This window comes from Pinus tabuliformis, chromosome J (genome assembly GCF_031772625.1).
Source record: "Pinus tabuliformis cultivar Carrire ecotype Pingquan chromosome J, CPIR1, whole genome shotgun sequence".
NCBI lineage: Eukaryota > Viridiplantae > Streptophyta > Pinopsida > Pinales > Pinaceae > Pinus > Pinus tabuliformis.
In genome coordinates this window covers 1033478888-1033496579 of record NC_142295.1, presented here as the reverse complement: position 1 = coordinate 1033496579, position 17692 = coordinate 1033478888, and the positions used below count along the sequence as shown (strand labels likewise).

The 17692-nt window shown below is 37.9% G+C and overlaps 1 protein-coding gene across 1 annotated transcript; it reads right to left on the bottom strand.

The window, feature by feature from the left end:
- Positions 1–487: 487 nt before the first annotated feature.
- Positions 488–10273, bottom strand: LOC149230390 (uncharacterized). The gene is made up of 3 exons (XM_089376052.1): positions 10166–10273; positions 1078–1337; positions 488–972 (listed from the first exon to the last, which is right to left on the bottom strand). The coding sequence occupies exons 1-3, from the start codon at positions 10218–10220 to the stop codon at positions 808–810; spliced, it is 480 nt and encodes a 159-aa protein (XP_089232178.1). The 5' UTR covers positions 10221–10273; the 3' UTR covers positions 488–807.
- Positions 10274–17692: the final 7419 nt, after the last annotated feature.

The window sequence follows — 17692 nt, the reverse complement described above, 5'->3', positions numbered from 1 at the left end:
TAAGTCATCTTTTTTAATAAACAAGAGCCATGAGATATTCAAGTAAATAAACAAATTCAGCTAGAGATATGCTCAGAATATTCCATAAAATGACAGCGGGAATCAAAGAAAACCGTGGTGAAATCCTTTAACAATTCTGCTAATGGTAAAAGATGAAAAACGAATGAAGCACAGGGCTGTAACATATATTTAGATCTTTAACAACTGTTAACAAGGAAAACATGTAAGGATAGAGTCATTATCCTCTCGCCAATCCTCTGGTATCGACCAGGCAAATAAAAAAAAAATAAAGAAATTGTCAGACAGAGTGGGTTCCTTGAAAACCCGTGACAACCCATAAGAAAAATGAAACGAGGAACCTTGACAGAGGCTGTTACAGCCGTGCACCTTTCCATTCGATTAAGAACCAGAATTCTCAGGAAAATTACATGTTAATGTGAGACAAATGTAGCTGAACGAAAGCCAGTCCATATCCAAACCCTTGAATCATATATATAGACATACAAGATTAATTCAAAAAGAAAGCAGTAAATTACAAATTGACTGACATCTCTCAGGTTAACCCTGGAGGATTCATTCTGAAGCACAGTTGTCCATTAAATAAACAGAAGTGCCATGGGATGAAACCCTGGCAAGGGGTAGTTCAAAAATTACATTAAATAACCACTGTCCGAACTTCATGCTGGAGTCAAACCCTCTACACGAAGGTCGCATAGGGTTTCAACACTTCTACAACATACAACCAATCAAATACATAATAATTCTAAATACTGTGGGACTGTAAGCTAGCTGGGAAAACCATTTCAGTTAAACAGTAGAAACCAAAACCCTGTCCAATTTGCAACGAGGCAAGCTTCGCTGAAAACCCTTAATCTGGAGATAAACACCCTTACCCGGGATTTCAGTGACAAGTCTGGTAAAACGCTCCCACACAACGACAGTGCATAGCTTCGGAGTGCTGGTGAAGGGTCCCTACAACAGAAAACCAGAGCAACCATTAGTTAATGGTGTTAGGAAAACGCTTGACCAGGAGAGCTTTATGACAGGAAAATTCTAAGTATTGAAAACAAAACTTACCTGGCTTTGCCAAACAGTGCAAACGCCATAACCTAGTTCTGAGAGCGCTAACTCATTCAAGGCCCTGGAGCCATAGTAGAGCAGGTCGCGGAGAGCAAGCAACAGAAAAATGGAGCTAGTGCCAAAGTGAGGAAACAACATAACCAAACGAGTTATAGTTGATTCAACCCAGAAAGGAACCTGAACCGTAGATCTCCAAAACTTCATGACCACCATCGATTGGAAAGCAAGCCCGAGAGTAGTAACTACGAGAAACGAGCCTGCTTGTTCCACGCACAGGGCAGAGCAATAAGAAACCACGCAGAATCCAAATCTTAGATCAAGCGTACATATAATCAAATGTGCAATTAATAGAAATTGCCATATTTCCCTCTGTAGTATCCTTTTGCAGATCGCGAGGAGTTGGGAGTTTTCCCAAGGTAACAAGTAGTTAATGAAACTTGAATGAATAGGACCAAACCTTTTACTATCGCCGGGAAGTAACAAATTGATTTCCAGACAAATGTTATGGAAGGCCAGAATAATAAAGTGTCGAGATATAATACGAGGTTACGTGTCATAAGGACCATTCATACGTTGGTAACACCATATAATTTTTTTTTTTTTTTTTTTTAATTTTTAATTTTGAATTTCTTTTTTTTTTATGATGGAGACATTACAATTGGTATCAGAGCCTAGTTACAAAACTGAGGCCTCTGGGAATTGAAGATTGAAAATTGAAAATTGAAAATTGCAATTGAAATAGAAAACAGCTCATACAATTTATTTTCGTCCCTATTTGAGCAATTCAAAAAAGAAGAAGTTAGTGTGTTGATTTACTTTTCTCATGTTAAAGATAGGAAACCGAAAGACTGACAGTATGAGAAGAGGGGACAGTGCATCATGCAGGTATGCAATGGGTCAGAGCCCTGTACTTGGCCCTGAGAATAATCCCAAGCTATGGGTACAGCTCGGGGAGGAGGCTCGCAATACAAATCAGGCTATTTTGGAGACAGTGCAGGAATTGAAAAATGAAATGGCTCGGTTACGTGAGGATAATGCACGGCTAACTATGGAACAAGAGAGAATTATAAAAAGCCTTTCCGACAAACAGAACTAGCCGCCATCTAATCCCAGTGCGGAGTAGCAAAGAATGTCAGAAGATCAGACTCACCACCCAGAACTTGAAGGGTCGGAAGAGAGGGAGGAATGATTTGATAATGCATATGAACAACAGAGTTCAAAAAGGCAACGTATAGAGTTGCAAGGGGAATTCCGTAAGAATAAACCACCACACTTCGATGGGGAACATGAGGAAGCAGCTGAGACATGGTTGATTAATATGAACAAATATTTCAAGTTATATGAATACGATCACAACCTTAAGGCACGGCTAGCCATTTTCCAACTGCAGGGAAAAGCCACCCTGTGGTGGGAAGAAGTAAGATCGTAAGGGGAGTAAGCGAACACACCATAACTTGGGAGAAATTTCAAAGGTACTTTAAAGAAAGATACTTGACCGAGCGTTTTTATGACAAGAAGGCAAGGGAATTCCATGACTTGCGGTTGGGGCAGCAGACCATGGATGAATTTATCACCTGTTTTAGTTCCTTGCTTCGTTATGTGCCTTATATTAGAGAGGAAAAAGCTAAGGTGCAAAGGTTTGTGAGTAGTTTATCTCTGTATATGTGGGAAAGGATTGAGTTTGACAATCCAAAGACAATGGACGAAGCAATACATAAAGCCAAGATTTGTTACCAGCAGAGTAAACAGAAGGGAGAAATTCCAAGTAAAAGATGGAATGATAAGAGAAGCAATAAGTCGGCTGGAAACAATAAAGGGAATCGCAGTAGCGGTAGCAAGGGAGTTGGCAGGGGGCAAAACAGCAGAACTATACAGAAAAATTCATTCAGGTCCAAGTCAACCAATGAGTCCAGAATCAGCGAACAACCTGCAAAGTTGGACAGCGAAGGGACAGCAAGACCTCCCGTGCAGTGTTGGGGTTGTGGAGGGCCTCACTACGTCAAAAACTGTCCGCAGCGAAAGGGAACCGAACAGTTATCCCACATCCATGAAGCATCGACAGTCGGCGACATAGGACGCAGTCTACCAAGGATTAATGCAGCCCTGGACGATCGTCAGGCGGAGTACCAGCCGACCATGGTGGAATTCGAAGGTAAAATCTCAGACCTTACTGTAGCTGTTTTAATTGATCCTGGAGCCACATTAAGTTATATTAGTCCTAAGGTGGTAGAACATTGTAAACTGCAACCTGTTAAATTCAAGAATCTGTGGCTAGTACAGCTGGCTACAGGGGCCAAGAGGTGAGTGCTTGCAAAAGTCAAAAACTGCTCTTTAAAGATAGCAGGGCAGCTAGTAATGGCAGATTTAAATGTGCTTCCCCTTGGTTCATATGATGTTTTGATCGGTATGGATTGGTTAGAAAAGCACTGGTCATTGGTCAACTGCAAAACAAAGACTATTTATTATAGGGATGAACTTGGAGCAAGGCAAGAGATGCAAGGAATTAAGCGGCCAGTACAGGTTCGGCCAATAACTGCATCTCAGTTAGCGAAATGCATTAGGAAGGGGTGTCAGATTTATGCCATCCAAGTGGGCTATGCTAACTCGAAAGATAAAACAGCCACGTTGGACAACATCCTTGTGATACAAGAATTTGCTGATGTGTTTCCAGAAGAGATTCCCGGACTGTCGCCTAAGAGGGATATAGACTTTACTATCGAATTGGTACCAGGGGCAGCACCGGTATCTCGAGCGCCCTATAGAATGAGTATACTTGAGTTGACAGAGTTAAAAATGCAGCTACAGGAACTGTTAGACAAAAACTATATTCGCCCCAGTGTGTCTCCGTGGGGAGCTCCAGTATTATTTGTTAAGAAAAAAGACGGGACCCTTCGCATGTGTATAGATTATCGTCAGTTGAACAAACTGACAATCAAAAATAAGTATCCTCTACCTCGGATTGATGAACTTTTCGACCAAGTGAAAGGTGCAACAGTATTCTCCAAGATCAATTTGCGATCAGGTTATCACCAAATCAGGATTAAGGAAGAAGACATAGCTAAAACAGCTTTTAGAACAAGGTATGGACATTATGAGTTTGTGGTGCTACCCTTTGGGTTAACTAACGCCCCCGCAACTTTCATGTGTTTGATGAACAATATATTTCATCAATATTTGGATAGATTTGTGCTGATATTTATCGATGATATATTGATATATTCCCGCACTATGGAAGAGCACAAGGAGCATCTCAGATTGGTGTTGCAAACCCATCGAGAACACCAGTTATATGCCAAGTTCAACAAGTGTGACTTCTTCAAGGAAGAAATACAGTATCTGGGCCATATAATCACAAAGGAAGGGATCGCGGTGGACCCCGAAAAGATAAAGACCATAATGGAGTGGCCCGTACTGAAATATGTAGCAGACATCAAGTCCTTTATGGGGTTAGCCGGTTATTACAGACGATTTGTAGAAGGCTTCTCAAGAGTAGCATATCCTATCACTTCCTTACAGAAAAAAGGAAGAGCATTCAGATGGACCCCGGAATGTCAAAGAAGTTTTGAGCAGCTTAAGCACCTGCTCACCACTGCACCCATTTTGAGCATAGCTGATCCTAATAAGGACTATGTGGTGTGCACTGACGCAAGCAAGGAAGGTGTGGGAGGCGTGTTGATGCAAGAAGGGAAAGTAATTGCTTACGAGTCAAGGAAACTAAAAGAGCATGAGCAGAAATATTCTGCTTATGACTTAGAGTTGGCAGCCGTCATACATGCCTTGAAGATGTGGCGACATTATCTTATGGGAAGGAAATTTTTGTTACTGACAGACCACCACAGCCTGACCAATTATTTTAGCCAGCCCACTTTAAATGCTAGGCAAGCACGGTGGGTAGATTTTTTAAGTGGTTTTGACTTTGAAATCAAACATCTGAAGGGGAAAGAAAACCGGGTGGCGGACGCTTTAAGTCGGAAATTACAATGTTTGTATGAAATTTCCTTTAGCGAATGGAAAAGCCCCTTCGAGGAAATGATAAAAAAAGGCAGTAGAACAAGATACTGTATACCAGCAAATAAAACAGCAAGTACAACAGTCTACCAGTGAGAAAAATCAACAAGGCTATGAGATGGATGATGCTGGAATGTTGTACTACAAAAAAAGGCTATATGTACCTAACCAAAACAACATTAAAAATCTGATTTTGGATGAATTTCACATCAGTCACTATGCTAGACACCCAGGATATCAGAAAATCATCACTGCGCTTCGAAAAGAATACTACTGGCCAGGTATGAAGAAGAATGTGGCCGAGTATTTGGCATGATGTTTGGAGTGCCAACAAATTAAGGTAGAGCATCAACATCCATTGGGGTTATTACAACCATTACCCATTCCGGAATGGAAGTGGGAAACCATTTCTATGGATTTTATAATAGGGCTGCCTAAGACAAAGAAGAATAACGATTCTATTATGGTGGTGGTGGAAAAATTGAGTAAAGCAGCACATTTTATACCTGTGCAATCCACCTACAGAGCTGTACAGATTGCCCATATCTTCATGCAAAATGTGTTTAAATTGCATGGACTCCCGAAGACGATAATTTCAGACCGTGACGTGAAATTCACGTCGGTCTTTTGGAAGACATTATTTGCAGAATTAGGGACACAGTTGAACTTCAGTACAGCATATCACCCCCAGACCGACGGACAAACAGAGCAGGTGAACCAAGTGGTAGAAGACATGTTAAGGGCGTATGTAATGCGGCAACCAACTCAGTGGGAGGAGTATTTGCACTTGGTTGAGTTTGCATACAATAACAGCTATCATACTTCATTACAAATGAGCCCCTTTGAGGTTCTGTACGGGCGGAAGTGCCGCACACCCTCAAGCTAGGGTGGACCTGAAGACAAATTAAGGTTAGGGCCGGAAATGCTTAAGGAAATGGAGGAAATGGTCAAAAAGGTACGATCTAATTTAAAAGCTGCTCAGGATAGGCAAAAGAACTTTGCTGACTAGAAGAGGAGGTTTAAAGAATACCAAGTTGGTGACCATGTATATGTGAGAATTCAAGCAAGGAGGAGTACACTGCAATGGAGCGGGTGTGCCAAGTTGGCACCCCGATATTGTGGACCATTCCAAGTCTTGGCAAGAATTGGGCCGGTGGCTTACCAGCTCGCCCTGCCAAGTCACATCCAGGTCCATAATGTCTTCCATGTCTCTGTGTTAAAAAAATACGTTTATGATCCTAAACATGTGATCAGATGGCAGGATATATAGGTGAGGATTACTTCCAGTAGACCAGTCTAAAAGTTTTCTTTAAAAGAGACTGATTTAGAATATTGCATGTTGCAGGTCGAACCGGAAGGAGAAGTCTTGGTTGAGCCGCTGAGCATCCTCGACCGGAGAGAAGTACAGCTGTGGAAGCGAGCTATTACCCAAGTTAAAGTGCAATGGCAGCACTTTGGGCCTGATGAGGCCACCTGGGAAGATGAAGAGCTCATGAAGAAAGCTTATCCGGAGTTGTTCTTGGTCAACGGACATCGGGACGATGTCCAATTTCAGGAGGGGGAGATGTAATGCCCCAGGAGAATGTAAATATTTGAATTTACTATGGTTAAAACTGAATATGACATTGTTAACTGTTTTGGAATTTAATAATATTTTTATTATTTCTTTAATAAGATAAGAAATGTTTTTCTTGAAAAAATGCTGGCAACTTCTGAGGGGGGAAGTTGGGAGAAACGGTTGCAGTGAATTGCAACCCTAACTACCTCTCCTAACTGGAAAGGTTTCCAGAGGAAAAAGGGAGGAAAAAAGTTAGTCTGCGCTGTGAGGACAGGCAGAGAGAGAAAAAAATAAAAAAAGGAAAGAGATGGCTAAGTCTGGTGAGGACTAGATAGCCAAGCACTAGGTGCGGATATCTTGCCGAGGACAGTGGTCTTGCAAGAGAGCACATGGGAGAGATTCTGGTCCCGAAAGACGAATCTTGAGGTTGGGTGGCAGATTAGAAGTGGCAGACAAGAGAAAGTTTCGCTTTTGTAGGACTACGCGGATCACCACAATACAAAGAGCAGAGGTGAGCAGTTTTGTTGCAGTATTATTGGCACATCGAACAGACAGGTACGGAAAAAATTCTAACTGTTGTGACTAAATAAGTCTGTGTCATTTAGAGAACTTAAGAATTGTAACAGAAACTTCTGTGTAGCTATAACTCATAAAAAAAGAAAGCAGCAATATAATAATAACATTAACAGATTAAAAAAATGTTATCTGCGTTTAAAGGAAAACGGGAGTGTGATGTACACTTAGGACCCTCGCAGTTTGAGGAAGCTGTTAGCAGGGCGTCACTGTAGGAAAACCGTGGGGTTGTAAGGAAAAATTGAACCATGCGAAGGCCCTGTTGAGGACCGAGGAATTCTTGAGGGAAGGGGTAAGATGAATTTCTTGGGCAAGCAATGTTTCCCCATTGTTAAACTCTGGGTGTAGGGATTGAAAACTGGAACGAACTGTAAGCTTGATGCCAAGAAAGAATGTTTAAGGGCATATATACACTTCATAGAAATTATACAGGCGTCAAGGATGCATGAAACCCTAGGAACATCTTTTTCATAAGGTGCCGGCAGAGGAGGGCTCTGGCATGCCGAATTGGTAACTCCCTGAGTCATGCGAATAAGCATGGTAGGTAATTTCTGTAGTACGACTTTATAATGAGCAAGATAGAACAAATGAGGTGATGATAATTTTATTAAGTCATCTTTTTTAATAAACAAGAGCCATGAGATATTCAAGTAAATAAACAAATTCAGCTAGAGATATGCTCAGAATATTCCCATAAAAATGACAGCGAGAATCAAAGAAAACCGTGGTGAAATCCTTTAACAATTCTGCTAACGGTAAAAGACGAAGAACGAATGAAGCACAGGGCTGTAACATATATTTAGATCTTTGACAACTGTTAACAAGGAAAACATGTAAGGATAGAGTCATTATCCTCTCGCCAATCCTCTGGCATCGACCAGGCAAATAAAAAATAAAATAAAAAATAAAGCAATTGTCAGACAGAGTGGGTTCCTTGAAAACCCGTGACAACCCATAAGAAAAATGACACGAGGAACCTTGACAGAGGCTGTTACAGCCGTGCACCTTTCCATTCGATTAAGAACCAGAATTCTCAGGAAAATTACATGTTAATGTGAAACAAATGTAGCTGAACGAAAGCCAGTCCATATCCAAACCCTTGAATCATATATATAGACATACAAGATTAATTCAAAAAGAAAGTAGTAAATTACAAATTGACTGACATCTCTCAGGTTAACCCCGGAGGATTCATTCTGAAGCACTGTTGTCCATTAAATAAACAGAAGCGCCATGGGATGAAACCCTGGCAAGGGGTAGTTCAAAAATTACATTAAATAGCCACTGTCCGAACTTCATGCTAGAGTCAAACCCTCTACACGAAGGTCGCATAGGGTTTCAACACTTCTACAACATACAATGAATCAAATACATAATAATTCTAAATACTGTGGGACTGTAAGCTAGCTGGGAAAACCATTTCAGTTAAACAGTAGAAACCAAAACCCTGTCCAATTTGCAACGAGGCAAGCTTCGCTGAAAACCCTTAATCTGGAGATAAACCCCCTTACTCGGGATTTCGGTGACAAGTCTGGTAAAACGCTCCCACACAACGGCAGTGCATAGCTCCGGAGTGCTGGTGAAGGGTCCCTACCAACAGAAACCAGAGCAACCATTAGTTAATGGTGTTAGGAAAACGGTTGACCAGGAGAGCTTTATGACAGGAAAATTCTAAACATTGAAAACAAAACTTACCCGGGCTTCGCCAAACAGCGCAGACGCCATAACCTGGTTCTGAGAGCGCTAACTCATTCAAGGCCCTGGAGCCATAGCAGAGCAAGTCGCGGAGAGCAAGCAACAAAAAAATGGAGCTGGCGCCAAAGTGAGGAAACAACATAACCAAACAAGTTATAGTTGATTCAACCCAGAAAGGAACCTGAACCGTAGATCTCCAAAACTTCATGACCACCGTCAATTGGAAAGCAAGCCCGAGAGTAGTAACTGCGAGAAACGAGCCTGCTCATGCCACGCACAGGGCAGAGCAATATGAAACCACGCAGAATCCAAAGCTCAGATCAACCGTACAGATAATCAAATGTGCAATTAATAGAAATTGCCAAATGTCCCTCCGTAGTATCCTTTTGCAGATCACGAGGAGTTGGGAGTTTTCCCAAGGTAACAAGTAGTTAATGAAACCTGAATGAATAGGACCAAACCTTTTATTGTCGCCGGGAAGTAACAAATTGATTGCCAGACAAATGTTATGGAAGGCCGGAATAGTAAAGTGCCGAGATATAATACGAGGTTACGTGTCACAAGGACCATTCATACGTTGGTAACACCATGTAAATTTCTTTTATTTTTTATGATGGAGACATTACAATTTTTGTTCCCCTTTCCCCGTGTAAACATTTTTGTTCCCCTTTCCCCTCTCACCCAAAAGTTTACCCTTTCTCATGGCTCAGCATAGTCTCTCTTGACACCTGCAAGGACTATCTCACCCAAAAAGTTGACGCTTTCTCATGGCTGAGCATGGTCTCTCTGGACACCTGCAAGAACTAGCTAGTGTAAACATTTTTGTTCCCCTCCCCCACCAATCCCCAAAACAAAAACACTTTGATTGGAATATAGGTTACTGATAAAAATAAAGACAGCTGTTATGACCTGCCAGCATTAGGCTTCCATCACTACAACTGTTTTTTCCATACCTAGAACTATACATAATCTTGCAGGCATTCTAGTTGTATTTCCTGTTCTTCCTGTCATCACCAAATTCATGACTTCAGACCAGTGACACTAATGACACTAATTTCTATTTGCCTCACTAATTTAGAGCATTGGATTAGCGTGCTGCAACCAATGTTCAGTGCTGGTTATTGATGCTAATTCATAAAACCTTCCGTGTAACAGAGCAGTGGTGCTCTGTGCAAAACCATCTCTGGTCAGTACAATGGATAAGAGCTCGAAGAAGTTGAAAATTCAGGCACGAAGCAAGAAGGAACCTACCTTCTCCCATGACAACGATACAGTACAGTCCAACAGAAGTGGATCGAGCCAACATGTTGATTCTGTGGCAGTAAATGCCAACACAGAAAACACTGAGTTTGTCAACCATGGTAAATATGTCCCCTGTTCCTTTTTATTCATCATTATTTAAATAGAAATATTGTAGGACCATCTCAACTAAGTAAAAGGATTGATAATAACAGGCCACGTCAAACTAAATATAAAACTAGAATGAATCTTTTTATTTGGGTTTTAGCCTCTGAAATTTATGTTCGTATTGCAGCCTTTATTGTGTGGACTAAAATGAGGCAGCAATGGGTTGGAAATAGACCTCCGAAAAAAGCTAAGTAGCTTGCTGAATTAATTCATTTTTCCATGTTGGTATTAATATTATTTTTTTTAAAATATGTTGCTAAATGTTATGATGTTTCCAGATCTAATGCAATATACGAGAACTTGCTTAGAACCAAAGGGCCATTTTCTCAACGCATCCCTCTTCCTGTAAGTCTATCATTTTATTTTCTTTGGGAAGCATGCAATTCAAAGGAGTTTGAAAAAGTATAAATTCGTGAGATAGTTAGTGTGTTCTGTCACAGGTAATGATTAAATTTCTTGTAAATGAATGTAAGGAGGAAAGACTATATGTACCAACCAAGAAAATATAATTAGAATATGAGAAATGATAAAAATAATAATTATTGTTTTGTTTAGAAACATAATAATTATATTTTTTAAAGATTTAGTCTCAAGATGTGCTTCACTCAGTTTGGAAGTATATTTGATTTTAGACATTATTTAATATTTACACATAAAACAAAAGGAGAAATTATTGTTTTTTATTATTTAGAATTGAAAATTCTAATTAAAAAATGGATTTGTAAATACATTTTTGTCGAGATGTGCTGCACTCAATGATTATTAGCATTCATGGACAGTATATATCGGTTCAATGACGGCTGAATACCACTAAAGGCATAAAAAATGAAATATCTGATGAATGAATATAGACCATTATCTGAAACATTTTTGTAATGTTACCATTTTCCGTTTTGAAAATTTGAAATTCAACCTGAGGAACTATTTCGTTATTTGTTACCTTGATAATTTATTTGTTGCATTGATAATTTATTCTTAATTTTTCCATTAAATATATTATTTATGTGGTCAACAGCTCTGACATAAATGTGAATTTTTTCATTTTCTAAGTGATCTCTTACACGATGGTGATCTCTTAATTCGTTTTATATCTCATCTAGTCAGTGAATCTCTTAATTTGTTTTTTTTGACATGTAATCTAAAGATAAATGGAAAACTTCATCTTCGCAGTTTGATAAATTCCTTGAAGGAACGGCAGTATCCAAAGAATAGCCTTGCAAAATCAGAAGATTGGTGGTCTTGAACATTAAATGTTTTTGGAGTTCTTGTGTGGATTTGTGGATATTTTTTTATGGCATTGTAACTAGAGGTTACTCGGAATTTTCTTCATATTTGCGGCTTTTGTTGCTCTTTTATTGGGTGATGGTGTCAGTATATATTTGAGGCTTTTTTTAACCTTATATAGGGGTAGGGCTCCATTGAGGTGAGGAAGGTACAAAGCTATTCTCCACAACTTAGCAGGCTATTCTGAATAAGGCCAAGTTTTTCTAGTAGTTGTCTGTGTTTGCTATCTTTAGAAATAAGTGATTGTGGAGTGAGATAATTTTAGAAATAAGTTGGAGAATCTTGAACTTGTTAACTGGATGTACAGGACTAGACTCCCATATTTGTAGAGAGAAAAATAATGAGGCAGACAAACTGTCAAAAGAAAGATGCTCTACAGAGCTAGGTCAAATCAGATAAACATAATTTGATAAAAGATCTCTCATCATTCAGGTAATATTAAGCTATGAAATGTTATTATTTATTTATTTGGCAGCTAGTTGTCCAAAGGTCCTGTGGATGTTTTTTTCTTTTTTTATTTACTTCAGATTTTTTGAGAAAAACAAGTAATATTATGTCTGTTTTTTTTGTATTATGGTAAAAAAGGAAAGTTACTTAGAATTGGATAAAGATTAAGTACAGTATGTTTTGCTATGTATTCTAAATGACAGGGTTTGAAAGAACGTAAATTTCGTTATGTGTTCTGAAGAATATAGTAGAAAGACTTATTTCTATTTTGAATGACAGCAAGCTATTTTTCTTTTTCTTTTTCCTCAAGGGAAAATTGTAATTTTCGTTAAAGATAGTGAAAATTACATGTTGTAAACAAAAAAGAGGATTTGTTGTTACAAAAACAGACATAAATCCATATCATCAAAATATATTGTCCATATGTCATGTTACCTAAAGAGCATTAGATTCTTTGATAACCAAAATGCATTGATTACATATCTACATATCCTAATATAGAAAAAGCATGTACAAACTGTAATAAAAAGGAAACATCGTGATATTAAAAAACTGGTAGAATCAATCCCAGACAATTGCATCCTATAACCCCTCAGAAAAGGGTCTATGGTAGTACTTGAAATGATCTACACTGACCTGCTCTGAGATGTTCCAAGACCCCCAAGCTTGTTGCATGCTCACCTTCGAAAGCTCATCAAATATAACATTTTGTTCCTTATAAATGTGATTACAAATAATGTGATCAAAAAGTCGTTTAATTCTCGAAACCTCCTCAAGAATGGGCTTGAGTGTGTCCATGTGACATACTGAAATTTCATTGAACCAATTTATGACCACCCTGGAATCCCCAAAAACTTGCAGCTACCAGCATCCCTTTTCTAGAGTAAAGATGAGAATAATTTTCAAACTAAACAGTTCTGCATAGTTATTTGAGCCCTGCCCTAAACCACTTTTGAGCTTAAAGAATTGATGCTCATCAAAATAGGCCCACGGGTTGGATTTGTCCACCTATTCCTCATGAAACTTTCGAGATATGTTGATGATAGGATCATCTAGGATGAGATCATATATGGCAATAATTTGACCTGTTAACCTATCACAACACGACGACTTATCTTGAAATATAATATTGTTTTGACCAAGCCATAGGCCCCAGCTGATAATAGGGGGAGGTTTCACAGTTTGTGGAGATTAACCTCGTGCCACCAGGTGAACCAAGCCTCCCTAATGATTCACCATGCCATAAATATCTTACTTCCATCATCTCACAAACCAACCTCCATACCTGGGAGGATATATGATACTGAAGAAATATGTGATCTACTGATTCCTCAACATTTTTGTAGAAGGGATACCAACTTGGACAAACAAAGCAACGATTTTGAAGATTGTCACCCATAGGAATTCTGTTTGCAAGAAGACAACATTGAAATAATCTGGCCTTTGTTGGGCGCTACAACTTCCATAAAGGCTTCCACCCCCAAGAAGGCTTCTCAGGAGCCTAGTCTGCATAAATGTAAATATAGCCTTCCTTTGGAGTATAAACTCCATGCGGCGAGTGGATTAATTACAATTCATCCTCTCGATCATGGATCCTGACATGAGATCTAATGAGCGCATTGATATAGATAGACCATTGATGATGCCAAACAACCGACATATTAAGATCTTGGGAATTCATCCACCCTTGAGCCTAGATGGTAGAAGTGTCTAGGTTAGAAATATCGTTTAAAGTTCTTCTTTCTTGAGTTGCCACGACAACTATAAGCTCAGGATGAAATTGAAAATGGGCCACACATCCAGACCATGGGTCCTAGCCTATCCTGACCTGATCCCCATCCCAACCTTCCATGCCAAACCTCGATTAATGACTGTGAAACACTCAATCACGATCTTCCACACAACCGACATATTTAGATGACTCTTATGAGGATTCTCAATCCAATCTTCCAGGGTTCAACTATTTTTTCTTTCTTGAAAAAGAAATAAAAACATAATTCGTCTTTAATCTTACACTAACATACATTTGCAATTGTTTTCCTTTGTTCAAACTTTTTGGTTCTCATTTATAGAAAAAATTTAAGCTTTATAAGAAAATTGCAAGCTCTATGAAGAATTAGGTTAAGTGTTTAAAATCCTAATTTTAAATGGAGATCTAATGTCTAAGGGAGTGGGAGGTCAAATTTCTCAAGATGGAGCTTGAATTTTGTATGTACATTAGCCTAGAGGTACTTTAGTTAGACCTTATTTCTTAATTGCATCAGAGAAGTATATCACATGTGCAAGAAAACTTGTGTCACATTTGAAGGAAAAGCTATGTGGGCATCAATGAAGCCTAAATTAGGGATGAAACTGACAATGACTAGATCTACCATTGCATCCTCTGTGTAGGCCCTATAAAATTATGTGTCATATTTTGCTATAGCTTCTACATCTTGCTAAGTCCAAGACTAAGATTGTAGCAACCTTGCACTTCTAGTTGCCTCTTGGAGCCATTTGTTGAAGAACAGATGGTAGGATCCATTTTCCAAAACTACCAAGAGTAGTCTAGGAGATTATCCTACCCTGTGGGAACTAGTGAATTAAACGAAGATTCAATTATAATTCTTCACAGTCATAGAACTCAATGTGACGATGCGGCATGATGATCCAAATGCATGCTATGTTGATGGCTATAATCCCTAAAAAAAAATCCTCTCTTGTACCTTTGGCATCATTTAGACAACCTTCCACTTCTAAAGTGGATGCACTCAAAACAAAATCTAGTAATGCATAGAGGTGGAGATTATGGTTATATGTAATCTAATTTTGTTGGTAGTCAAAATCAGGTACAAGTTATATAGAAATACATGATACTCCCATTCTTTAAAAAATAGTTTTGCTGAATGGAAGTGTACATGAAAATTAACTTTCGCTTCATCAAATATTAATAGTAAGTTGATTAAGTAAAGTCAATCATAATGAAACAATCTTTTGATTAATTAAATATTAATTTTAGGTTAAGTTTATCAAGTAAAGTAAACCATAATGTACACTATTGTAAATATTTTTATTCTTGACTTTTTGGAAATATAACTTTTTTGACTATTTTTATTTAAAGTTTGGCTAAAAGTTCAGAAACATCGCTAATATTGCAATATAAGTAAATACATCTCTAATACTCTTCTATTGTAATTTTCCTTGCCAAGCTCCATCAAAGAAGCCCTTGGCAAGCTTGATCAAAGAACCTTCAAGAATAGGCCTTGTCAACCATAAGATCCCAACCTATTGAAATCCATGAAATTTTGTTGTCAATTATAATAGAGCATTGGTTTGAGTAAAAAATTGAAATGTATACACGTGCACCCCTCAATCCTAGCATAAATGCATGCTAACTAGATTCCCCAAATATAAATAGGAGGGGGTTTATGTACTTTAGATAAGTATTATTTCCCAAGGACTTTATTTTGAAATCTGATTCCAAAGGATTTTAGTAGTTAGGGTTTTATTTGAGCCCCAAGCGTCCCTCTCCTTTGGGTCCCACTAATGATTTCCAGTTGGTGAAGTGTAGTTCAATATAGTCACTTTGTTATTTCCTTTTAGTATACGAGCTAATGAATGCCAAAGGACTCATATTTCTCTAAGAAAAATATTTATGAATTTTAATCTTCCACTATTGAAAAGCTACACATTACGCAATAAATGAATGCTCTTTTCTATCTTACCAATCAGCTAGCTCCAATATCACTTACCATAATAGTTTGTTCTTCAATTAAATTCTGAAAATTTTAATCCATCTTGTAAATCTAGTTGTATGAAGGGAAAAATATTCTTGAGTTCTCGTTCCTCTTTAAACTCACGGGTCATTAAAATAAATGGTAGACTTACTGTGATTGACCTCCATTGCAAATGCCTTGCAATAAAGTTGGAGTAGTTCTTGATATTTCCTATCCTCTCCCAAGCTATCATTAGAAAGGATAAGTATTTAATTAACAAATAGTAAGTATGTAAGACATTTGTTTCCTCAAACTCTACCTCTTAAACAAGTCTCAATCTTTTGGCCTCTTGAATTTATGTGCTTAGCCCCTTGGCAACTAATAAAAAAAAGGGTCAAGGTAGAAAACCTTGCATTAAACCTCTAGTAGTGTTAAATGAGGGACAAGTTTTCCATTAATAAAAGCTACAAATGTAACTAAGTTAACAAAACCTATAATCTAATTGACAAATAGACCTAAAAAAGTTCACATGGTTTTGCAATAATCTAAAAGATAGTGAGCACAACCTATCATAAGATTTGGATAGAATGATCTTTGATCATTATAGTAGGTAAATTATTAAATTTGATTGAGTGTAACCCTTCCTAAGAAAACCCAATGGATTGTGTGAAATCATAACAAACAATACATTTTTGAGTCTCGTGGCCAAAAGACTAGATATTATCTTATAGAATAGTTATGTATTGGTTGAAATTCATCAGATGACTTGGCTTGTCCATTCTGGGTATAAGAGCTATAAATGTGGTATTGAAGGAGCCACGTTCTATAAGAGTTATAAATGTGGTATTGAAGGAGGCAAGTACTTTACCATTTAGCCTAACCTCATTTGTCACCATTAACAAGTCATCTCCCAACAAATCAAAGAACCCAAAGAAAAATTCAATTGTTCACCAGTCAATCATATGATCTTGTCTTTTGGGAAGGAAATCATCTAGATAAATTATTCATATAATTCTTGGTTATATTATTTTTGAAACAAATTGTGGGAAAATTGAAGCTAATTTAACAATTTTAACTATATTTACACCCTCAATGTCTCTATAGAAAGAGACAGAGTTTTACACACATATCTACTAAAATTTAAAACTTCTTAATACATCTCCATCCTCCTTTTGAAGTTCCCAAATAGTATTAATATTTTTCCTATAGTTAGAAAACTAGTGAAAGAATTTAGCATTCTCATTGCTCAATTACAACCAAGTCACTTAGGTTTTTAACTTGCACTTCACTTCCTAATTATTTAGTAATTCTCTTCCTAGCTTCTAGTTCTCTAACTTTAATAAGTCTAGGCTTATTAAATGTACCAAAAGAGTTATTATTTAATTATGTGTCAATACCATCTAATTTTCCTTTATTATTTTGTCTCTATATAAATATCTTTCCCTAGTCCAAGAAACCACCTCACCTTTCACTACTAGAGACACTACCAACTATTCAATGGTAGAAGCATTGTGGTTCCTATTGAAGTTCCTCCAAGTATCTTTTACAATTTCTTTGAATTCTTTGTCCATTAGCAACTTGAGTTGAAATTATTGGGATCATAGGACTTGAAATGAGCTAGCTCAAGTTATAAGAAAATTGGACTATGATTTGAAATTCCACCATCAACTACACGACACAACCCTATTGACACCATTAAATAATTTATTAGAAACAAGGCATCTATCTAGATGCCTTAAAACAACCTCCTACCCCACATTTTTGTTCCTCTAGGTAGGTTTATGGAGATGTGCTTCACATTAATCAAACATGCTAGCTTTATCTAATGAAGAAGAAATATTAGCTAGACAATCAACATTGGCTTCTTCCCCGCTAGCAATACATTCATTTTGTTCACAGTAGAGGTAAAAGCACCACCCAAAAATCAACCTTCCACTCCTTACCA